We start from the raw sequence: 23,253 nt of genomic DNA, 5'->3' as shown, positions 1-23,253 counted from the left end.
AGCCTTAAATTAAAAGAGAAATATATGTACTTCTTTTTTTAGGAGTTGAATGTCAATGATGGGGAAGAACAAAGTAAAACAAGACAACCGTCTACTGAAAAATGACGAGAGTAGAAAAGGGTATTTTTTTTTTGCAAGGCAATGGGGTTAAGTGATTTGCCTAAGGCCACACAACTAGGTAATTATTAAGTATCTGAGGGCAGATTTGAACTCAGGTCCTCCTGACTCCAGGGCCAATGCTCTATTCACTGTGCCACCTAGCTGCCCCAAAAGAGTATTTTCTAAATATAACATCTAAATAGTTAAAGAATGGATTAAAGAATGTTGAGGAGTTCTCTGAACACCTTTAAATAATGCTCTAAAACAAATTTTGATTAACAGAATCCACAAAAGGACAGCATGAAACAAATTTTCCTACTTCTAACAATATAGAAGGTCAGCAGGAAAGGTCTATCACAGCTCAGATCTGTCCCTAACAAACCAGAAATAGGCCTTGGAAGTGACTCAATAGCAATAGCAGCATTTTCGGAGCTCTCAGTCCACAGAAGGTCAAACAAGATGACAGGGTCTCTTTGCTGGACCTGGGGTAGGACTCTGTGTGCTCATACTTGGATTTTGGGTGGCACTTCCAGGGTGAAGAGCAGCACTGGCCCACCAGAGCTTGTGGGTACAGTGAACAGAGACCCTGGTCACTGTTTCAGGGTAGAAAAGAATGCTTGCAGTTGCTCATAGACCAGAGCACAGGCCAGGAGAGTAGTAAACACTTAGATCATACCACCTTGGAAGACCTGAAAACTTACAAGTCCTCACAAGTATCTCTGAAAATAGATGCACAAAACCCCTAAATCTCGGGACAGCATACCTTCCAGGGTGGAAACAGAACCCCACTTTAGGAAAGAGTTATTAAGTCAAGAAACTGACTGGAAAAAGAGCAACAACAGAAAAAATTTTGACTACAGTAAATTACTTTGGTGACAAAGAAGATCAAAACACACACTCAGAAAAGGACAACAAAGTTGAAGTTCCTACATCCAAAGCCTCAAAGAAAAATATTAATTGGTCTCAAGCTAGCTAAGAACTCAAAAAAGAATTTTAAAAACCAAGTAAGAGACATAAATGAAAAATGGGAAAGAGAAATGAGAGATCTCAAGAAAATCATGAAAAGAAGAGTAAACAATTTGGTAAAGGAAGCACCAAAAATTACTGAAAAAAAAAATACCTTAAAAACCAGAATAGGCCAAATGGTAAAAGAGTTACTAAAATTCACCTAAGACAACAAAACCTTCAAGGTAGAATTGACAAATAGAAAAGGAGGTACAAAAGCTCACCTGAATATGAGAACTGAGCAAGTAGAAGTTAATATTGCTATAAGACATCAACAAACAAAACAAAATCTTTCTGGAGAGAAATTTGTATCAATGCCAAAAGGGCAATAAAATTACACATACAATGCCACTACTAGGTCTATACCCTGAAGAGAACTTGAAAAAAGGTTTAAAATCGCACATGTACAAAAATATTCATAGCAGCCCTGTTTGTAGTAACAAAACTAGAAATAGAGGGGATGATCATCAATTGGGGAATGGCTGAACATAGTGTGGTAAATGTATGTGATGGAACACTATTGTTCTGTATGAAATCATGAGGGACGGGATTTCAGAGAAGCCTGGAAAGACCTGAATAAATTGATGCTGAATGAAGTGAACAGAACTAGAAAAACATTATACACACTAACAACAACAACAACATGGGTGATGATCAACTAGGATGGACTTGCTCATTTCAGCAGTATAATAATCTAAGATAATTAAAAAAAAAACTTATGATGGAATATATTCTCCATATCCAGAGAAGAAACTGTGTAATTTAAATGAAGACCAAAGCTTATCATCTTCAATTTTTAAAAGTTGTCTTTTATATTATTTTACCCCTCTCTAATGTTTTCTTCCATATGGATTTGATTCTTCTCTACAACATGATTATTTAGCAATGATATAAATATAGAACCTTTATCAGATTGCTTTCTGTCAGGGGGAGGGAGGAAGGGAGGGAAGGCAGGGAGGGAGAAAAATGTGAAACTCAAAACTTGAAAAAAAAGGATTGGTAAAAACAACCATTGCATTTAGTTGAGAAAACAAAATATTTTTTAAAAAAGAAACAAAACCAAAGGAATGAAAAAATAGAGGACAATGTTATATATCTCTTGGAAAAACAACCGACTTGGAGAATAGATCCAGAAGAGATAATTTAAAAATTATTGCAAGCAGCCAGAAACACTTCAAGTATCATGGATTCACAGTCAGAATAACACAAAATTTAGCAGTTTCTACATTAAGGAATCAGAGAGCTTGGAATAAGATACTCTATAGGACAAAGGAGCCATAATTACAACCAAGAATCACCTACCCAGCAAAACTGTATATAATCCTTCAGGGTAAAAAAAAAAAAGCATATTCATTGAAAAGGAGGACTTTCAAGCTTAACTGAAGAAAACCAGAGAGTTGAAAAGAAAATTTGACTTTAAATAAAAGACCCTAGTATAAAAGGTAAATAGGAAAGAGAAATCATAAGGGACTTAATAAAGTTAACTATTTAGAATCCTACATAGAAAGATGATATTTACAACTCATAAGAACTTTCTCATTCTTAGGGCAGTTAGAAGGAGTTAAGTTTTTCTGATATAGGCCTTATTCTTCAAATATATAGAGAAATGAGACTAATTTATAAAAAATAAGAACCATTCCTCTACTGATAAATGATCAAAAAATATGAAGTCAGTTTTCAGATGAAATAAAGCTATTTATAGTCATATGAAAAATGCTCTAAATCTCTACTTATGGGAGAAATGCAAATTAAAAAAAATTGTGAGGTACTATCTCATTTTTATTAGATTGGCTAATAGAATAGAATAAAAAAAATTTTGGAGAGGATGTGGGAAAATTGAGACACTAATGCACTAGTGGAGTGGTGAACTGAAGCAACCATTACATAGAGCAATCTGGAACTATGCCCAAAGGTCTATATAACTATGTAAACTCTATGTAAAATCCTTACTGTATCCCCAAAGAGATAAAAAAAACCAAGGAAATATTTGCAAAAATATTTTTAACAGCTCATTTATGGTAGCAAAGAATTGGAAATTGAGGGAATGCTCATCAATTGGAGAATGGGTAAATATATTGTAGTAAATGTGAAGGACTACTATTATGCTATAAGAAATGATGAAAAAAACCTAGAAAGATTTACATGAACTGAAGCAAAGTGAAATGAGCAGAAAAAGTAGAAAACTGTGCACATTAATAGCAATATTGTAGGATGGTCAACTGTGAATGACTTAACCATTTATAGCAATACAATGATCTAAGACAACTCTGAAGTACTTATGATGAAAAATGCTATCCGTTTCCAGACAATGAACTGTTGGAGTCTGAATGCAGATTTTTTAAAACATGACCAATATGACTACACATGCATTACCTATATCAAATCGCTTGCCTTCTCAATGAGGGAATAGGGAGGATGGGAGAGAATTTAGAACTTAATTTTTAAAATGAATGTTGAAAATTGTTTTAACAGGTGATTGGGGAAAATAGAATACTAATTAAGCAAAAAAAATTAATGAATTAAAATGTTCCATTTTCATGCTTTTGTTTTACAGTTTTTTCTTAGGCATCAAACATCAAATGCTGAAATAATACTCATAATAATACTCATAAATAAAGTCATACATCCTAGAGTTATTCCTTTGATGATTTGAATTAGTTGTGATAATGAAATGTGTTTTGGAAACTTAAAGCACTATTTAAATATGAGTTATTATCCCATTCTCATCTTTTTTTTGATGATTTTTCAAATAGAAACAGTCCTGAGACAAGTTACTATTCTACTATTATTTAATTTAAAATGTTTATATTCTAGTATTATTACATCTAATATTCTATGAATCATTGTACAAAGAGTTTGATAAAATATTATTATTACTATTCTAATACCTAAAGGATCTTGATTTCATCAGTGTGGGTAGGGACTCCAAAAGTGAGAACTCCCTCTGTCAATTCAGATACAACCTATTTCTGGTTTAGTGGAAAAGTCCTCTAGAATTGTCAGAAGCTTGTTCTCTACCTTCCTCCCTTCTTACCATCTTTGATTGTAGTCACTTAAGATGTCATATGCTTCTTGGGTCCTCATGATGAAAGCTATCCTCTCCATTAGCCAGCGATTTTCTCTCTCAATGAGTCGAAGCCTATCTGTCTCCTTCTGTAGAGTTCAGGGAGAGAAAAAATATCATTTTAAGAATGGTGGAATCACACTTCCTTTGGGGAGTATCAGCATTTTTGCTTCAACTATTTCTTTGATTCCTTCCACTCAGAATTTTATTTTTCTCTAAGTGCCCAGCCAGGTAGGCGTCAAGTGCTGCAGCACAGAAATCTTCAGATATTATGAGTGGAAGCTTTTGAAATATATCCTTTCTGTCCCACCCCCACCCCCAAATGCACAAAAAATGATGGCCTTATGCTCGAATCAAAGTTAAAAAACAGGAGTGCCTAGGTGGCGCAGTGGATAGAGCACCAGCTCTGGAGTCAGGAGTACCTGAGTTCAAATCCAGCCTCAGACACTTAATAATTACCTAGCTGTGTGGCCTTGGGCAAGACACTTATCCTCATTTGCCTTACAAAAACCTAAAAAAAAAAAAAGTTAAAAAATAAACGTGATAAGGAATGTGGAAAGCATTAGGTCATCCCTTAACACTACAATGTGACAATTACTATGGAGAGAAAAACCAGTCTCCACAGGGGAGGTTTAATAGGATTCCAAAGCACAAAATCTTTGAGGTCAGCTGAGAGTTAGCTTTTCACTACATGTCTGACTAGAGTCTAGAAATGCTATCCTGGATTATTCTGAGTTGGTTGTTTGCATTTTATCCTGTTCATTTAGGACTATTTCTTGACTCTGTTTTTTTTCCTCTCTTTAAAATAAGATCACACTACTTTTTTTTATTTTTTTTTCACACTACTTTTTAAAATCATCACCATGGACCCCCCCACATAGAGAGGCAATTCCATGTAAGAACAAACAAATGAAAACCTCAAAAACTACAATATTTTGATTTTTCTGACCAGTCATCACCTGAGTAACCAGGTCATACAAACTCTCCATAAGCAGCTATACCCTTCTCTTAAAAAACAGTTAAGTGGTGAAAATTACTCTAAACTTTATAACTGATAGTGCTCAGTAGATAGATTTTTTAAAATCATTTTTCTGTTGTTATTTTCCCTCTATCTCCCCTTACAATTTAAAAAAAATAGTAATAACAGGAGGGATGATGCTCAGAAAAAAGAAGGGTTTCTGGTCCAGTGACTTTTCAGTTCTCTTCAGGAACAAGTGAGGTTAATTTGTTTTCTCCAATTGTGTCCTTTATATAAATTTTTTAAAATGGTGCTTGACTTTTAAAATTCCCTGGGTTTTCAGATGACTTTTTGTTTGTTATTGTTAGCTAATTAACTCAAGAGAAATCACTGAAAATATACCTTAAATTTCTTTAAATTGAGTTGAATATGGTTGTGGATCAAAGGAGGACCACAGTCCACTATTGCTTTGGCAGTCTCAACCTGTAGCAGATAATAAACATTTTTATTCCAGGTACAAAATAATTAAATAAAATCTGCTAAGATTTGTAGCTACATTGTTATTAGAAATGGAATCACAATTTTTAACCCTAAAAAAAGTTATTATAATTAACAACTCATAGGAGGAGTATGTGTTGGAACCATTGCATATTAGTTTTCAGCGTGAATATTTACACATCGAAAATAGGCAAAAGGTTACAAATCATTTAGTTTGTTCTTGTGACAACTGTCTAGTCCTAAGAGAGTTATGGAAAAATGAATGCAGGTTAAGTTTAAAAGTGTGTCTTGCAGAGTTTGTCTGTTTTCCTCCTCCCTCCTCTCAAACTTCCACAATGGAGATCTAACCCCTTCTAATCAGTCTGTCAAAAAACTTTTATTAAGCAATTACCATGTGCCAGTCCCAGTACCAAGTACTGAGGATGCAGAAACAGCAAAAAAGTGGTGGAATGGAGGAGACACAGCATGCAAACAATTGTGCATATATGCCTCAATACATGGTTTTTATGAGGTGCTAAAGAAAAATAAAATAGAACAAAGCAAGCCTTGTATCAAGCTTTCTGGTGGTGAACCTCTCCATACTAACCCAGGAATGTTCTATCCTACAAGTCTTTCTGGTTTGGTAGGACCTGCCAGGGCTACTGTCAGGTGGAGGAATATCTGTGTGTGTGTGTGTGTGTGTGTGTGTGTGTGTGTGTGTGGTGTGTGTGTGTGTGGTGTGTGTGTGTGTGGTGTGTGTGTGTGGTGTGTGTGTGTGTGAGAATGTGTACACAGAGATAAAGCAAATTAGATACTAAATAGAAGATAGAAATGAAAATTAGAAAAATATTTATATATGGACTCAAACATATGAATGGATAACACATAAATGGAGATCATTACTGCCATTTTTCATAGTATTGGTGATTTTACTGGTACAGGGAACTTCTGGGGAGATAACTCTCTTTTTAAGTGTAGTTCTGCAAGGGGTCCATAACTTAAGATTTTTAGAGAGAGAGGTCTAAGGTGCTGCAGGGTTAAGTGATTTACTATAAGCCACATAATTATTGTTTTTACTGGACTTGAATGTAGATTGTCCCCATCACTAGGTTGTGACATTATATGTTCTTTGTCAATGAGAGAATATTTACAAATCATTATTTATCATCTCAAGCATACCACACCATTTTAAAGCTAAAAAATATTAAAATTAATTATTAGTGATCTAATGGTTTCATTCAGTATCTCAAGGCCCCCCTGTGGACACATATAACATTAGAAAAGAAAAAAGAAATCTATGCTATTTATATAAAGTGGAGAATGAAGTGAAAAGGAATAAAAGACTCACTACTGGTCATTTTTACTTCACTGTGTATTTCTAAAAGTCCTTTTGATCATTAATTGAAGATGCTAATATTGACCTATGTTTAAAATCTAGGCCTTCAGGTATACAGTCTAAATTCTGTTAACTGCAAAATAAACAAATGTGGAGTTTTCTATTTGGCAAATTTATAAATCAAGGGATTAGAATTTAAGGACATCCATTATGTTACACAGATGGGGGAGCAATAGAAATTACTAACATTTTAAAAGGAGACCTTTAAAATAGTAGTTCCCCTAGTGTTCTTAACTTTTTGTTTGTTTTTACTGAGTCAATTTGACTGAAGAACATTGAAGAATAATAGAAAGCTAGAGTATTCAGAGCCTTTGCCAAGGAAGGACAATCAGAAATAAAGATAAAAGATTTTTTAAAAGACTAGATACTGTGAGTCAGTGGAGAAATGTCATTAAATTCCATTGATCCAACAACTTTTCACAAAGAATCTCAGCTAGGTTACTTAAATGCTGTGTTGACCTTGTATAAGTACCAGCCTCTCAGGAACTCAATTTCTTTTCCTGTAAAATGAGGCAATTGGACTATTGGTCCTAACTATACAATTTTAAAAGTCTTTTCTACAAAGTAACTATATATTCAGAATTTTGCCTTGGAACAGAAAGAGTTATGTGAATTTGGGACTAGAAAGTGAATTTCTAATCTTAAAAGCCTGTCTGAAAGAAATATTTTCTGATGAGTTGTGGAGGATTTTTTGTTTGCTTGTTTGTTTTTGTTATGGTGGCTATTTTTTTTTATAAGATACAAACTCAACAGCATCAAAGTCAAGGTAAGATTAACTATTTTTGCAAGATAAGGGTCCTGATTATCAGAGAGTAGGAGTGATAGGGAAGTTGAAGGTTGTGGCCTGAGGGGAGAAATAAGGGTCTTTTTTCCACTGCCAAAGACATATCTGGAAGTAACTGGGTTAAAGGTAAAAAAGAGAAGACAAAGCTAGGATCAAAGGGGAATTTTTATCTCTCTGAGAAAGTGGATAGAGGTGGTCTTGAAGTCAAGAAGACTCAACTCCAGAAACAGCCTCAGACACTTACTAGCTGTGTGATTCTAGGCAAGTCAAATAATATGTCATTATTAAGTTAACCTTAAGAGCAAATGTCTGGCTTTGGATTCTTATTTTCCTTCCCTTTTTTAATCTTATGGTTACTCTCAGAAACTAGTACAAGGTTTGATAATTGCACATATATACATACACACAAACCAAATACACAATTCAACTTCAATCCAACATACTTTGCAAATATATCTTTCACAGTTGTGGTACTAAAACCTTAGGCACTGTATTTGATATACAATGGTCGAGGGGAGGGGAGAGGAGGGGAAGAATACAAAATTTAGATAACCTTTACTTATGTGTTACAGCCTAGGTTGTTGCTTGTCTTATATAACCTTGTTTCTACTCTACTTGTTTTTGAGGCTAAATTAATATTAATTTATATTTGTTATATCTAGCCCTACTTCCCTACTGATTTCTAACAGATTTTTTCTTTCCCAACATCTTTATAGAGAGATTTCTATATATAAAAAAAGATTATTGCTAAATAGTGTCTAGAAAGTGGGCTAAAACTATAGGGAGAGAATTCAGTCTTACGTAAGGAGTACTTTTTACTTCTAATTTTAGAGTTCATCAGCTTCAAATTTCAATACCTATTACCTTGAGATATCTTTTAAAAACAATATTGTTTTTTTATTATCATTAACTTATGTTTTATATCAATCCCCCCCTACTTCACTATAAAGTCAGAGAATGGGGAAAAATTCAGAGTCAGTTGAATTGGCAATCAGAGGAGCAACAAGGGTAGGCAAGAGTCATCTAGGGGTGTAATACATAAAGCTTACCTAAACTTTTTTATTTCCCTTTTCCCTCTCCCCTAACATACACATACAGCAAATATTTAATAAAATGATTGAAGTCCTAGGTGGACTTAGTAAAAGTTCAAAGATGACTGACTGAACAAAGAGAATCTTTCATTAGGGGGAGGATTTTTCCAATAATCTAAACTGAGAATATTCCTGAGAGCTTACTAAATTGCATACTTTTTAAGGGCAGAAATGATTTTTATTATTTTACATCTTTGCATGCTTATGGTTTGCACTAAAATATTTAGAGTGAGAATTAGGAGGAATATGAGAGGTCTTTCTTGGACCCCCCCCACCTTCCAGTTGTCAATGCTAGCTCTTACTGGTGTTTTCTTAATACCTTTTTTTTTTTTTTAGATTTTTGCAAGGCAATGGGGTTAAGTGGCTTACCCAAGGCCACACAGCTAGGTAATTATTAAGTGTCTGAGGCTGGATTTGAACCCAAGTACTCCTGACTCCAAGGCCGGGGCTTTATCCACTACGCCATCTAGCTGCCCCTTAATACTTTTTTTCCTTTTTTTCCCCAGGACTGGAGGACTGGGACAAAGTTACACATGTGAGAGATGGCCTTCAGTGAAGTTTCCTTATGAATACACTCATATATAATTGTGAAATATGACCTTCAGTGAAGCTTTCTCATGTCTCATGAATACCCTCTTGAACACCTTATTTTTATTTTGTTTCTTGTAAGCTGAATCAGTCCCATTTCCTAGGGACCTATGATTCTCCGAAGATGAGCTAATTTCAAGAAGAATTGAATTCTTTCTAAATGGATACATCCAAATTTAGTCAGAGGAAATGAATAATGAAGTTTTATAAAACATCACTTTTAATAGGGTATAGATTAGTTATGAATATGGTAATAAGGGATTGAAAACTATTACTTTCTAATAGGATAGAGAGTAATTATGAATAATTACAATAATGAGGATTGAATTTGCTTTGCTAAAGTTGAGCGATATTAGGAATAAGATTGTGAGCTTGTCCTATCAGCTAATGGTAGGATAAGCCAGAATTTAGAAGTAGGATTATTATTATTATTATTATTATAAAAGAGGCCTATGAATTTCTATTTTGGATACTGTTTGAATAATGGGGGCTCATGAGAAGAAAAATAAAAAAAGGTCCTTTTCTGCTCTACAACAAACTCCAAACTCTTGACTCCTGTGGTTGTTATCCCACACAATTAGGAGGTTCCACTGAGATATCCAGGACTCCTCTCTGAAGGGGGAGGAATTCTCGAGTTTTGGCTGACAGGCATGGACTTCCCATTTTAAATCTTATCAGTGGTCCTCAGTCAGGCAAGGGAATGTCTCCTCAGACAAGAGAGAGACCAGAAAGGGGGCTGGAGCTGAGAGCAGAAAACAACCAAGGGGAAAATAGAAGACCATTTACAAAGATAAGGATAACTGCAGTCCTGGTGAGTTTGTGCACATGGGCTCAGGTAAGGTACCTGGTTAATTGAACGAGGATGTTCTGTTGAGCCTGGAGGGTTGAGGAGACCAGGACACCCAGCATGTGGGGTTGAGAAAAACTCTGATGAGAGGCCCTGACGAGGGATTTTTAGCCGCCTGAGTCTTGGCATCAAGACACCCTGGGGCAAGAAACAGAAGGGAATTGGCTGAGGCTTGAGCTGGAAGTGAGTGGCATATATCCCATGAGGACTTGGGCTGACCAGCTGAAGTTCAGTGATCCATGTTCTACCAGCAAGAAACAAAGAGGGAATAAATCTGCTCTTTGCTCTTAAGCAGAATTAGGGATTGCAATCAAAACTCTTTCCACAAACACCCCCTAAGATAACCCATTAGGAAACAGATGAAAATTGGGTGAACTAAATTTTAAGAATCTATGTGAATGAGAGTCAATCCTTTTCCCATGGGATCCCTTACTTGCATTCTCTCCCACTTCTTCCCTGAAATCTCTGCTACCAGATACCTCCCCTCATCCATGCTCCACCCCCCACCCCCACCCCCACCCCCAGTTTGCAGCTTGCAGCTCTTGACCCTGAAAGGAGTAGAAGGGAGGAACTAAGAAAAAGGATTAATTAATAGTAGATAGACAGGGAAATGTTCCATGAAGACTTGTTAGACAGGTGTTACCAAATGAAATTATAATAGTTCATGGGAAGGGACACTAAAAATGGAATTTATCTGAAGCTAAAGGAAACAGATAAGCAGGATCGTCCCCTTATAAGAGAAGTTATTTGATTTATTCTGAGGTGGGGGAAAGGGAGTATTCCAATTTGGCTGTGTGAATTTTGAGTGGCTGCTTGCTTTTTCAAAGGTTATACAAGTTAAAATCAAGGAGTGTTAAATATTAATACCTTTGAATGGAATAATGCATTATGAAAAGTGGAATTGTTTATTGCAATATGCTTTATATAGCTGTAAAAGTAAGGTTTTTAATAAGTCAGTGGATCTAGTTAAGAACAGAATGTACTAAAATCAAAAAGGGAAAAGAAAATAGTGAATACCATCTGAAATATGGTTAAACAGCATATTAAAGGAGAATGCAAGTAGTGTAGTCTTGAGTAATGAGTTTGAAAGACCTGAGAAGTGGGGTGGCTAGGCAGTGTAGTGGATAAAGCACCGGCCTTGGAGTCAGGAGTACCCTTAATAATTACCTAGCTGTGTGGCCTTGGCCAAGCCACTTAACCCCATTTGCCTTGCAAAAACCTAAAAAAAAAAGGTTTGCAAAGAAAAATGAAAAGGCACAGAAAAGATTGGGTTTTTAAAGTATGTCAAATTTATGGAGGTTAGTTAAGGCATGTAGAAAGAAGGTACGAACAGGTTTAACTTTGTATAAGTTAAAATACTGATTCTGGGAACTTTGAAAATTGATTTAAAAAATCAATGTAAGAAGAGAAAGTATTGAAAGACTTATAAACCAATTTATATGTAAAACATTCCATTATATGTAAAGACATTCCATACTTAACCTGGATTTGTACTAAATTGAGTTGGGTTCTTAAATGAGGTTGGTATAATTTGAAATTTGTATTAGATTGCCACTTTTACTATATCTGGCATTAAATTGGCTGGAAAAATGACAAACTTCATAATATGAAATGTTTGGTATAAAAGCAATTTATTTAAATGTTTTATAAATTTCACTTATTTAATTTTGTTTCTTCAGTTAGAGAACTCTGAAATGGGCTTATCTTCTGTATCAAGTAATTTGAAAATGCCAAGTAAATGAATTAAGGGGTCTGTAAAAATGTATAATTTTGATTATGATGTTGTGGTGTTCCTAATGTTCCAACCTTAAGAAATGTTGGTCAGTGAGGATAAAAGCTCTTATGAGTTAGAGTATTAGGAAGTCAAGATAAAGAATAAGAACTTGAAAACTTTTAAGTTTTGAAGGAAAAAAATGTAAGATTATTTTGGATATGATTTTTGGAATTTATAACATTGCTAAGTATAAAGAAAATATTGTGATCATAAAAGGAATTTTTTTCTGTGTTGTAAAAATTCTAGGGATTAAAGGGAATATACATGAAATTGAAATATATTATGTATAATATTATAAATATATTATGTATAATTAGTAAACTTTTAAAACATATTAAAACTAAACTTTGAGAATTTTAAAATTGTGCTGTAATAACAATGAATGAATTGAGGTTTCATCTAATGTTCTAGTCCTTTACTATCACAGTTGTAAAATTTTGCTGTGAAGAGTGTTAACAGTCTCTCTCTCTCTCTCTCTCTCTCTCTCTCTCTCTCTCTCTCTCTCTTTGGCTCAGAGTTTCTGAAAAACTTTGTTGTCCACTTGGTGTTTGTGGAAGGGAATATTTATATGTAAGATAAAAGTAGCTTACTTAACATCTGCCATTTGAAAAGAAGATTGGAGATTTTGAATTGTATAACACTGCCTGGCATAAGTAAGAATTTACATCAGGCTTTTTGAAATTATCATATGTATACAATTAAATTTTTGGAGAATCTCAATTTCTTTTTGAAAACAGAAGTGTATTTGGGATAAGAGGTAAATAAGCTAGTGAAACAAAAATGTAAACCTTTATTAAGAGAAGCTTTTTTATTGTTTTATTTTTCTTTAAGAAAATAAGTCCTGAAAGCATATCCTCACTGCCAGATTCCCACCCAATAATATTGAATAAGTATTGGGGGGGCTCTGAAGAATAATTGGGGAATTAAAAATTATGTAAACCCCAGTTAGGTAACTTATTGATGAGTAAGATGTTGAAAAGTCTTTGTCTGTGGTGATCTATTTTTGTAAATATAAGTTTCATTTTACTGTCAAGATGTCAAAGCCTAGAATGCAAAATTGATTGCTTTGTAGGGATAATGAGGGAAAATATCAAAAGTCATGACCCTCTGAGATCCCTGAAATTGTTAAACAATGTGTTGAAACTTGCTCTAGATCTGTAGATTCATGTTTATTGTAATAATGGAAAGATTGTTTTGTAAAATCTAGTAATTAATGTGTTGCTTTAATTACTGTTGAATTAATAATACACACAGAAGATTTAAAATTATCTAAGATGTTGTAATAATTGAAAAAATTCTGAAAGTAATCATTTGCATTTTAAGAAAGGTAAATAATTAAAGTTTTTTTTGATAGTTATTTGCATAGGAATTTTTCAGTTACATATGTAAATTGGGATTATTGTGGTTATATATCCCAAAACTATGGTTGTTTGCTTTGTAGTGAAAGCACCTGAGTAACATGGGAAAGATAAAAATAATGGCAACAATTTGAGATTTTTCTGTGATAATCTCTAGCTAATTGTTATGTGAGGATGCTAGAGATGGTGGGCAATCTCCTAGCCATAGGAGGTATTTATTTATTGCATAATACAATAGATTAGAAGGAAGAGTTTCTAGACAAGAGGCATTTGATAAACTATCTTTATATAGGAATAGAGCTGATGTGATTTCAGATAAAGGGATGCAGGTCTGGAGATCAGAAGTTAGTGCCACTAGGAGGACAGACCTTTTAGCTGGACAATACCTGTGAAAAGGGTTTTTGTATATCTATATAACAGGGAATACTCCAGATGCTGGGGGAACTTGACTGATTTTTTGCATTGGTTTGGAAGATAACCCTATTTAGTGTATTCTGATGACAGGGACCCAGGGACACTGAAGAATAATTTGAGTGTTAGGGAGGGGATTCATTGATTGGGACTCCCATTAAGATTATAATTTGCATTTAGTCCTTGTGAACTGGATTCACTTGGAGGTCTAATTAGATGGAATTACTAGTTTAGGTCATGGGAATTTTAATTGGTTTTTGTTCTGTATCTGATACTGCATCTGATTCAGCAAAGGAAATGCTGTTGGGTCAATGCTCTTCTGAAGTCAGGAAAGCCCAGTGATGGTTTGAAGACTATGACAAGCACACTGGGATGAAAAACTGAAGGGATGGCTTTTCAGTGCAGTCTGAGGTTGAACCCTTTCTGACTTGATTTCCCAAATGTGACATTCAAATAATGTCTTACTGGATAGGTTTAAAATTTGGCTCAAGGCATTTGACTACCCACATGACTTCTGCCTGGAAAATAACACTCAAAATTATATCTATAAAGGAATTTTTCTTTGATGTTCTGGATCTTTATAGTAAACTGCTATAAGCAAATCTGATAAAGAAATTTTAGACCAATTAAAGATTAATAGCTAGATAGGCTAGTGTGTTCTTGACATCTGCTGTTAGCTATATCTTCTGACAAGAATTAAGATCCCTCAATTTTTTTTTCTAAGAGGGGTTATGTAGGTAAGAATAATAAAGGTTTTTGTAATCTCAAGATACAATTTTGTGCAATAGCAGTTTCAACTTCTGTTTTAAGGAAGGGACTATAAGGCAGTTGAGTATATCAGGAAAAGAATAATAGTATATTTAGAAATATTTGGGGGAGAGAAACTCATTTTAGTTAAGGATGCTTGAGTTATTTTAATAGAGAGAAAAAGATTAAGAATGTATTCACTTGCTGGACACTCTTCGTACTAAAATGATCATCCAATACATATGTTACAAGTTCAAAATAATCTAGCAATTTTCAGTAAATTCACTTGGGTAGTGACACAATTATGAAAGTTTATTTTGTTTAAACTAAAGTAGGTATATCAACATGTTGGTGAATTAATCAAAATGTAGATTGTAATAGCTCTAGAATTTTATTATCTAAAGATGAAAACATGAGTTTTGGTCTGATAAAATGTTGTGTTAAGAAGTTCCTTTCCCAGAAGAGAATATCTCAATAAGTCACCTGACCTGAAACTTTTTGGAATGGACTCTGAAGATACAGAAAGATATTGAATGTCTCCAGGGGAAAAAGGAAGAGACTGGACCAATTCATCTTCTCCAGCTTGTGTCTATGTGTATGGGCTGTTTGGTCAGGGGGATCTGCCCCTTTAATATCTTGACTCTATAAGTGTACCACCTATACTTATGACCCCTCCTTGTAGATAAATCTTATGCTTTTTGCCTGTCCATTGCCAAGAAAGAGGGCAAGGAGAGATAGGATTATCAAATTCCATTTCTACTCTCAATAGACTCATAAGAGCATAGGCAATGAGTGAAAACATCACCAACCAAGAGATAAGGATTTTTGATAGGAAGTGATGGGCCTCTCTTGGAAATGTAGATAAAATTGAATATGGAGGGAATACTGAGATAAATCTGATAGATGAAGTCTATAGATGAAGTGTGAGGAAACTTCATAGAGGATGAAAACAAATAGGGGGGATTGTGAGAGATGCTACACATAATTGTGGGAGATGACCTTCAGTGAAGCTTTCTCATGTGTCATGAGTACCCTCTTGTATACCTTATATCTTTATTTTTTCTTGGAAGCTAAATCCATACCATTCCCTAGCTACTTATGATTTTCAGACAATGAGGTAATTCAAGAAAAATTGAACTGACTTTCTTTCTGATTGAATGCCTCCAAAATTTGGTCAGAGGAAATGCATAATAAGATTTTGTAAAATATCACTTTTAAAAGGGTTTAGATTAGTTATAATTATGATAATAAGGGACTGGAAATTATTACTTTCTAATAGTATAGAGATTAGTTATAAATAATTAGGATAATAAAGATTGAATTTGCTTTGCTCCAGTTGGGCAGCATTAGTAAGAAGATTGTAAGCTTGTCTTATCAGCCAATGGTGGGAAAAGTCAGAATTTAGAGGTAGGATTAGTATTATTATAAAAGATGTCTATGAGTTTCTATTTTTGGATATTTCTGACTGATGCACTATTACAATTTCATTTGTTAATACTTGATTTTAAATGAAACAATTCCCTCTGTTTTTCTATTAATTAGTCCTTTTTCTTAGTTTCTCCTTTCTACTCTTCCTTCCTGGCGAATGCTGCTTGAGCAACCGGGGTCTCTGTCCCCTTCTCATAGAAGAAAAATGAAAAGATCCTTTTCTGCTCTCTGACAGACTCAACTTTTGATTCCTGTGGTCATTATGCCATACAATTTGGAGATTCTACCGAGATATCTTGGATTTCTCTCTGAAGGGGAAAATTGTCCACTTTTGGCCAATAGATATGGATGTCCCGATAAAAATCTTGTCAGTGGCCCTCAGTCAGGCAGAGGAATGACTCTGAGGAGAGTGAGCTCTGAAGGGGAACTGGAGTCAAGAGCAGAAAACGACCAAGGAGGAGATAGAAGACCTTTACAAAGATAAGGATAACTGCAGTCCCGGTGAGTTTGTACATACAGGCTCAGGTAAGGTACCTGGTTAATTGAACGAGGAGGTTCTGTGGAGCCTTGAGGGTTGAGGAGACCGGGACACCCAGCATGCGGGTCTGAGAAAAACTCTGTCGAGTGGCCCTGCCGAGGGATTCTCAGCCGCCTGAGTCTTGGCATCAAGACACCCTGGGGCAAGAAACAGAAGGGAATTTGCTGAGGCTTGAGCAGATAGCAAGTGGTACTTATCCCATAAGGACTTGGACTGATTAGCTGGAGCTCAGTGATCCATGCTCTACCAGCAAGGAACAAAGAGGGAATAAATTTGCTCTTTGTTCATGAGCAGAATTAGGGACTGCAGTCAAAACTCTTTCCACAAACATCCTCTCAGATAACCCATTAGGAAACATGAAAATTGGGTGAACTAAATTTTAAGAATTTATATGGGGGCCGTTAGATGGCACAGTGGGTAGAGCACCTGCCCCGGAGTCAGGAGTACCTGAGTTCAAATATGACTTCAGACACCTAGCTGTGTGGTCTTGGGCAAGCCACTTAACCCCATTTGCCTTGCAAAAAAACAAACAAACTAAAAAAAAAAAAAAAAGAAAAGAATTTATGTGAATGAGACTCAAAAATACCCTTTTCCCATGGGATCCCTTACTTGGCAGTGTTTCCCACTTCTACCCTGTAACTCTCTGTTACCAGACTCTTCCCCCCCAACCCCTGCTTTCTTCCCCCCCAAAAAACACACGTAGTTTGCAGCTTGTCTCCACTCATATCTCGACCCTGAAAGAGGAGTAGAAGGGAGGAACTAAGAAAAAGGATTAATTAATAGTAGATAGACAGGGAATTGTTTCATGAAGATTTGTTAAACAGGTGTTACCAAATGAAATTGTAATAGTTTATGAGAAGGGACACAACAAGGGAATTTATTTGAAGCTAAAATGAAACAGATTAGCAGTCAAAATGCATGTCAGGATTCCTCTGGTTCCTAAAATTGAACTTGTGCCAACAGAAAAGACAAATCTAACAACATTAGGAGTTATAGAAACAGGAAAAGGGACAATGGGTATTACCAGATGGGAAAGATATGTTAAATAAACAAATCATGAGAGAAATGCTATTTTACATTGAGAAAGCTTTGAGGAAGCAAATTCAAGGAGAATGAGAGCCAGATTTTTGTCCATTCCAAAATACATAAATTGATTATATAGAAATGCCAAAATTAGGGAGACTGAAGCATGTGCTGTTAATAGTTGATCTTTTAACAGGATGAGTTGAAGTTTATGCTAACATTATGGCTTCAGGAATTTATTAGTGAAAAATATAGATTCTGATAATTAGATCAGTGGATCTAGTTAAGAACAGACTGAACTAAAATTAAAAAGGGAAAAGAAAATAATAATGAATACCATCTGAAATATGGTTAAACAGCATATTAAAGGAGAATGCAAGTTGTATAGTCTTGAGTAATAAGTCTGAAAGACCTGTGAAGAGAATAATAAAAGGTTTGCAAAGAAAAATGAAAGGGTATAGAGAAGATTGGGTTTTTAAAGTATATCAAATTTATGGAAGTTAGTTAAGGCATGTAGAAAGATGATATGAACAGGTTTAACTTTATGGAAGTCAAAAGATTGATTCTGAGAGCTTTGAAAATTGATTTAAAAATCAATGTAAGAAGAGAAAGCATTGAGAGACAAACATGAAACATCTACAAAAATTCTAGGGAGTAAAGGGAATATATATGAAATTGAAATATGTCATACATAATTGCATTATATTATTATGTTATTATCTTATATATAATTTGTAAACTTTTTAAGAACAGATTAAAGCTAAATGTTTTAAAATTTTAAAATTGTGTTGTAATAACATACAATGAATGAATTGAGATTTCATCTAATATTCTAGTCCTTTACTATCACAATTTGTAAAATTTTGCTATGAGGAAAAGAGAATACATTGCCAAAGTTCTCTCCCTCTCTCAGATCTTTTTGACCCAAAGAGCTTGGGAAAAACTTTGTTGGCGACCTTGTGTTTATGGAAGGGAATATTTATGTATAAGATCAAAGTAGCTTTCTTAACATTTGTCATTTGAAAAGAAGAAAATTATCTATTTGAGAACTTGTTTTATATAAAAGTGATATTGCCTCTCAAATAGGTAAAAGTTTGCATTAGGGCTTTTGAAATTAGCATACATATACAATTAAATCTTGGAGAATTTAAAATTGTGTTGTGATCACAAATAATGAATGAACTGAGGTTTCATCTAATGTAAAAGTTATTTTATGAGGTTAAATTTCATTAAGAAAATTGTTTTGTTTTGTTTTTCTTTAAGAGAATAAGAAGTCAGCATGGAAACCTTATGATTCATGGAGGTTAAGAATTAAATGTACCATTTTAAAGATATAAAAATTGCAGCTTTCTTCCCTCATATTAATTGCAAACTTGGAAGGATACTGTATAGAAAATTGGAAAGCATATCCTCATTGTAAGAAACCCTTCCAATAGTACTGAATAAGTATGAAGGGACTTCAAAAATGATCTAGTAATTATTGTTGTTGTTATATTTGAAATAATAACACATGTTGAGGATTTAAAGTTTTCTAAGATGTTCAAATGGATTGCTAGAATTCTGATAGTAATGATTTGGATTCTTCACATGGTAAATAAAAAGTTTACTACAGACAGTTGCTAGCAAAGGAATTTTTCAGTTACATATGTAATTGGGATTATTGTGGTTATATATCCCCCAAACTGTAGTTGTTTTTATCTTTTCCCCTTCAAAGCAAACATACTAGATGTTGGGAATCTCTAGACCAGAGGCATCTGTCTTACCATCTTTATATAGGAATAGAGCAGATATGATTTCAGACAAAGGAATGTGGATCTGGAGATCAGAAGTTAGCCACCAGAAGGATAAAACTTTTACTTGAGCTATGGCATATAATTGTGAAAGAGGGTTTTGTATGTCAGGGAATACTCCAGATACAGGGAAAACTTGACTGCTTTTTGGATGGATTTGGAAGATAAACCTATTTAGGGACCCAGGGACACTCAAGAGTAGATTTGAGTGTTAGGGAGGGGGTTCATTGATTGGGACCCCTATTAAGATTGTAATTTGCATTTAGTCCTTGTGAACTGGATTCACTTGGAGGTCTAATGAGATGGAATTACTAGTTTAGATCGTGGGAATTTTAATTGGTTTTTGTTCTGTATCTGATACTGAGTCTGATTCAGCAAAGGAAATGCTGTTGGGTCAATGCTCTTCTGAAGTCAGGAAAGCCCAGTGATGGTTTGAAGACTACAACAAGCACATTGGGATGAAAAGTGCCCTTCAGAACCCTTTCTGACTTGATTTCCCAATCGTGACATTTGAATAATGTCTTACTGGATAGGTTTAAAACTTGGTTCAAGGCATTTGACTACCCACATGACCTCTGCCTGGAAACTAACACTCATAATTATATCCATAAAGAAATTTTTTCTTTAATGTTCTGGATCTTTATAGTAAACTGCTATAAGCAAATCTGTTATAGAAATTTTAGACCAACAAGAGATTAATAGCTAGATAGGCTAGTGTCTTTTTGACATCTGCTGTTAGCTATATCTTCTGACAAGAATTAAGATCCCTCAATTTTTTTCTTAGAGGGAATATTTAGGTAAGAATAAAAAGTTTTTGTAATCTCAAGATATAATTCTGTGCAATAGCATTTTCAGCTTTAAGTCAGGGAATATAAGGCAGTTGAGTATATCGGGAAAAGAATAACAGTATATTTACAAATATTTGGGGAAGAGAAATTCATTTTAGTTAAGGATGCTTGATTTATTTTAATAGAGAGTAAAAGATTAAGACTGCATTCACTTGCTAGACACGCTTTGTACTAAAATGATCATCCAATACATATGTTACAAACTCAAAATAATCTAGTAATTTTCAGCAAATTCACTTGGGTAGTGACACAATTATGAAAGTTTATTTTGTTAAAGGATGTCTATCAACATGACAGTTAAGTAAATCAAAATATTGATTGTAATAGTTCTAGAATTTTATTGTCTAATGATGAAGATATGAATTTTCTGATAAGATGTGTTAAGAAGTTCCCTTACCAGAAGAGAATATCTCAATACGTTACCTGAACTGGAGAAAATGTTTTGGAATGGACTCTGAAGATAAAGAATGTCTCCAGGAGAAAAAGGGAGAGATTGGACAATTCATCTTCTCCAGATTGTGTCTATGTGTATGGGCTGGTTGGTCGGGGGATCTGCCCCTTTAATATCTATAACTTTTCCCTTGACTCTGTGCCATACTTATGACCCCTCCTTGCAGATAGATCTTATACTTTTTGCCTGTCCATTGCCAAGAATAAGGAGAAGGAAAAGTGGGACTGTCAAACTCCATTTCCACTCTCAATAAACTCATAAGACACTAGGCAGTGCTAGAGATCACCAACCAAGCAAGAGATAAGGATTTTGATAGGAAATGATGAGGATTATAGTAATGAAAAACATAGTGATGGGCCCTTCTTGGAAATGTAGTTGAATATGGAGGGAATAGTTGGGGTTTTTTTTGCAAGGTAATGGGGTTAAATGGCTTGCCCAAGGCCACACAGCCAGGTAATTATTAAGTGTCTGAGGCCAGATCTGAACTCAAGTACTCCTGACTCCAAGGCCAGTGCTCTATCCACTGTGCCACTTAGCTATCCCCTTATGGAGGGAATATTGAGACAAATCCGATAGATGAAGTTTATCAGGAATGGCACAAGGAAACTTCAGAGAGGATGAAAAAATAGGGGGGTGATTGTGACAGCCATCAGTGAAGTTTCCTCATGCCTCATGAATACCCTCATGTATACCTTATAGCTTTATTTTTTCTTGTAATCTAAGTCTGTCCCATTTTCTAGCTACCTATGATTCTCAGAAAATGAGGTAATTTCAAGAAGACTTGGACCTGGCTTTCTTTTTTGATTGGATGCCTCCAAATTTGGTCAGAGAAAATACATAATGAAGTTTTATAAAACATCACTTTTAATATGAATATATTAATTATGAATAATTGTGATAATAAGGAATTGAAAACTATTACTTTGTAATAAGATAGAGATTAGTTATGAATAATTAGGATAATGAGAATAGAAATTGTAGTACTAGTAAAAAAATTGTGAGCTTGTATTACCACCAGTGGTAGGATAAAACAAAATTTAGGTGTAGGATAAAAGATGCCTGCAAGCTTCTATTTTTGACACTCCTTGGCTGATGCTACTTAGCAATGGAGGCTCTGTCCTTTTTCTCCTGAGAAAAATAGACTCTTTTCTGCTCTCAGACTCAGACTCTGAATTCTTGATTCCTGTGCTTGTTATCCCACACACACATATTTCAGAAAATGTTTGTTTAATTAACTGAACCTGTGGTATATCTCAGTCCACAGCTAAATGATCCAATCAATGTACTGACCTGTTGTACCTGAACATAAGCTAATGTACATGTTAGACAAATACTGTTTGTAATTATTCTGGATATCACTCTGGGTTACAACAAGGATGAAGTTCTGTGGCCAACAAAGTTGTGTCTGTAAAAAACACAAGGCAGGTAGAGGGCTGAATTAAGAAAGACTTTAGGTTCACATCTAGTATGAGATCCTAACTGGGTGACTTTGAGCAAGTTACATTAAAGTGGCTCTGCCTACTTCACTTGCTTCAGTTGTAACAGGAAAGATCATAGCACCATCTCCTGTGACTGTGTGGATCTTAGGACTTAGCACAGCATACACAGTAGATGCTTCATAAATACTCTTTTTCTTTATCTCTTCCCGCAATCAACTTTTCCTCAGGTCTGCCTCTCAGAATTCTTATCTTCCTTCAAAGTCAAGTTAACCTATATCCTCTGGTAGAAACATCTCTGAATCAATTCTTCACCCCGGTGAAGCACCTGGTTGCTAATCACTCTAGATGATTAGAACCTGGTTGCTAATGCTTTCTCCTTTTTCAAAATAACTTTTATTTACCTCTCTGTGAATATATGAACAAAAGCTATTTGTGCTTTTAACCTCCTACTTGTATGCACCACTTCAGCACAATGGTAACCCTGGGTTCCTGCAGGTCATGCCAGTAGGGCACAAGCCCCAGTAAAAGGGCCATTGGGCAATAAGTAATCTGGTGAAACTTGTGGACCCCTTCTCAGTTATGCTTTTCGAAACATAAAATACAAAGAATTACAAATAAGTGGTTATCAAAATATATTTTTAAAAAGTTTCCAGACCCGCAGATTAAGAACCCCTGCCCTAGGGTAAGAACTTCAGATCTGGACCCCAGTGGTGTCTGTTGCCTGAGGATCAGCAAAGCTAAATTCAGAGAGGCTCATCCCAAAGCTATTAAAACTTTTTGGTTATGGCATATCTCAAAGACTATCTGCTAAATTACAGAGGGATTGTCTCCTATGTTAGGGGAGAAGATACTTTTACTTGATGAATTAAAAGATTACTGAAGTGTTGAAGTATATTTTGTATCTCCTTCCTCCACATCTTTCCCAAATATACACTACTTAAGTCCTCAGAACACAGTAGGGGTTTTTAAGTGTTTGTTCAGTTGAACTAAAGTGATAGTTTTAATATTATTCTTGCTTAGGACAGGGCATTTAAATGGCATTGATCATTATGATTCTGTTTTTCTTGAAACCTAATTATAATCCATACTCTAGCTGGTAACTTTTAAAGTGATAGCCTAATATGTTCCATTAGTCTT

The 23,253-nt window shown here is 34.8% G+C and overlaps 1 protein-coding gene across 4 annotated transcripts in view; it reads right to left on the bottom strand.

Moving 5' to 3' along the window:
• Positions 1 to 3,978: 3,978 nt before the first annotated feature.
• The window catches only part of LOC141491945 (uncharacterized), a 43,582-nt gene continuing 24,307 nt past the window's right edge, over positions 3,979 to 23,253 (bottom strand). For 2 of the 4 annotated variants that reach the window (XM_074192659.1, XM_074192660.1), the window contains exons 3-6: positions 16,562 to 16,702; positions 10,307 to 10,447; positions 5,529 to 5,609; positions 3,987 to 4,257 (exon numbers count right to left, since the gene is read on the bottom strand). In XM_074192659.1, coding sequence (XP_074048760.1) covers positions 4,135 to 4,257; positions 5,529 to 5,609; positions 10,307 to 10,447; positions 16,562 to 16,702 — 486 coding nt within the window. In that variant the 3' untranslated portion in view covers positions 3,987 to 4,134. Of the gene's footprint in view, positions 4,258 to 4,627; positions 4,680 to 5,528; positions 5,610 to 10,306; positions 10,448 to 16,561; positions 16,703 to 23,253 lie in introns of all 4 variants that reach the window. The other 2 variants (XM_074192661.1, XM_074192662.1) reach the window with 2 other exon arrangements.

Source organism: Macrotis lagotis, chromosome 6, assembly GCF_037893015.1.
Source record: "Macrotis lagotis isolate mMagLag1 chromosome 6, bilby.v1.9.chrom.fasta, whole genome shotgun sequence".
Taxonomy (NCBI): Eukaryota; Metazoa; Chordata; class Mammalia; order Peramelemorphia; family Peramelidae; genus Macrotis; species Macrotis lagotis.
This window is presented reverse-complemented; position numbering and strand designations above follow the sequence as displayed.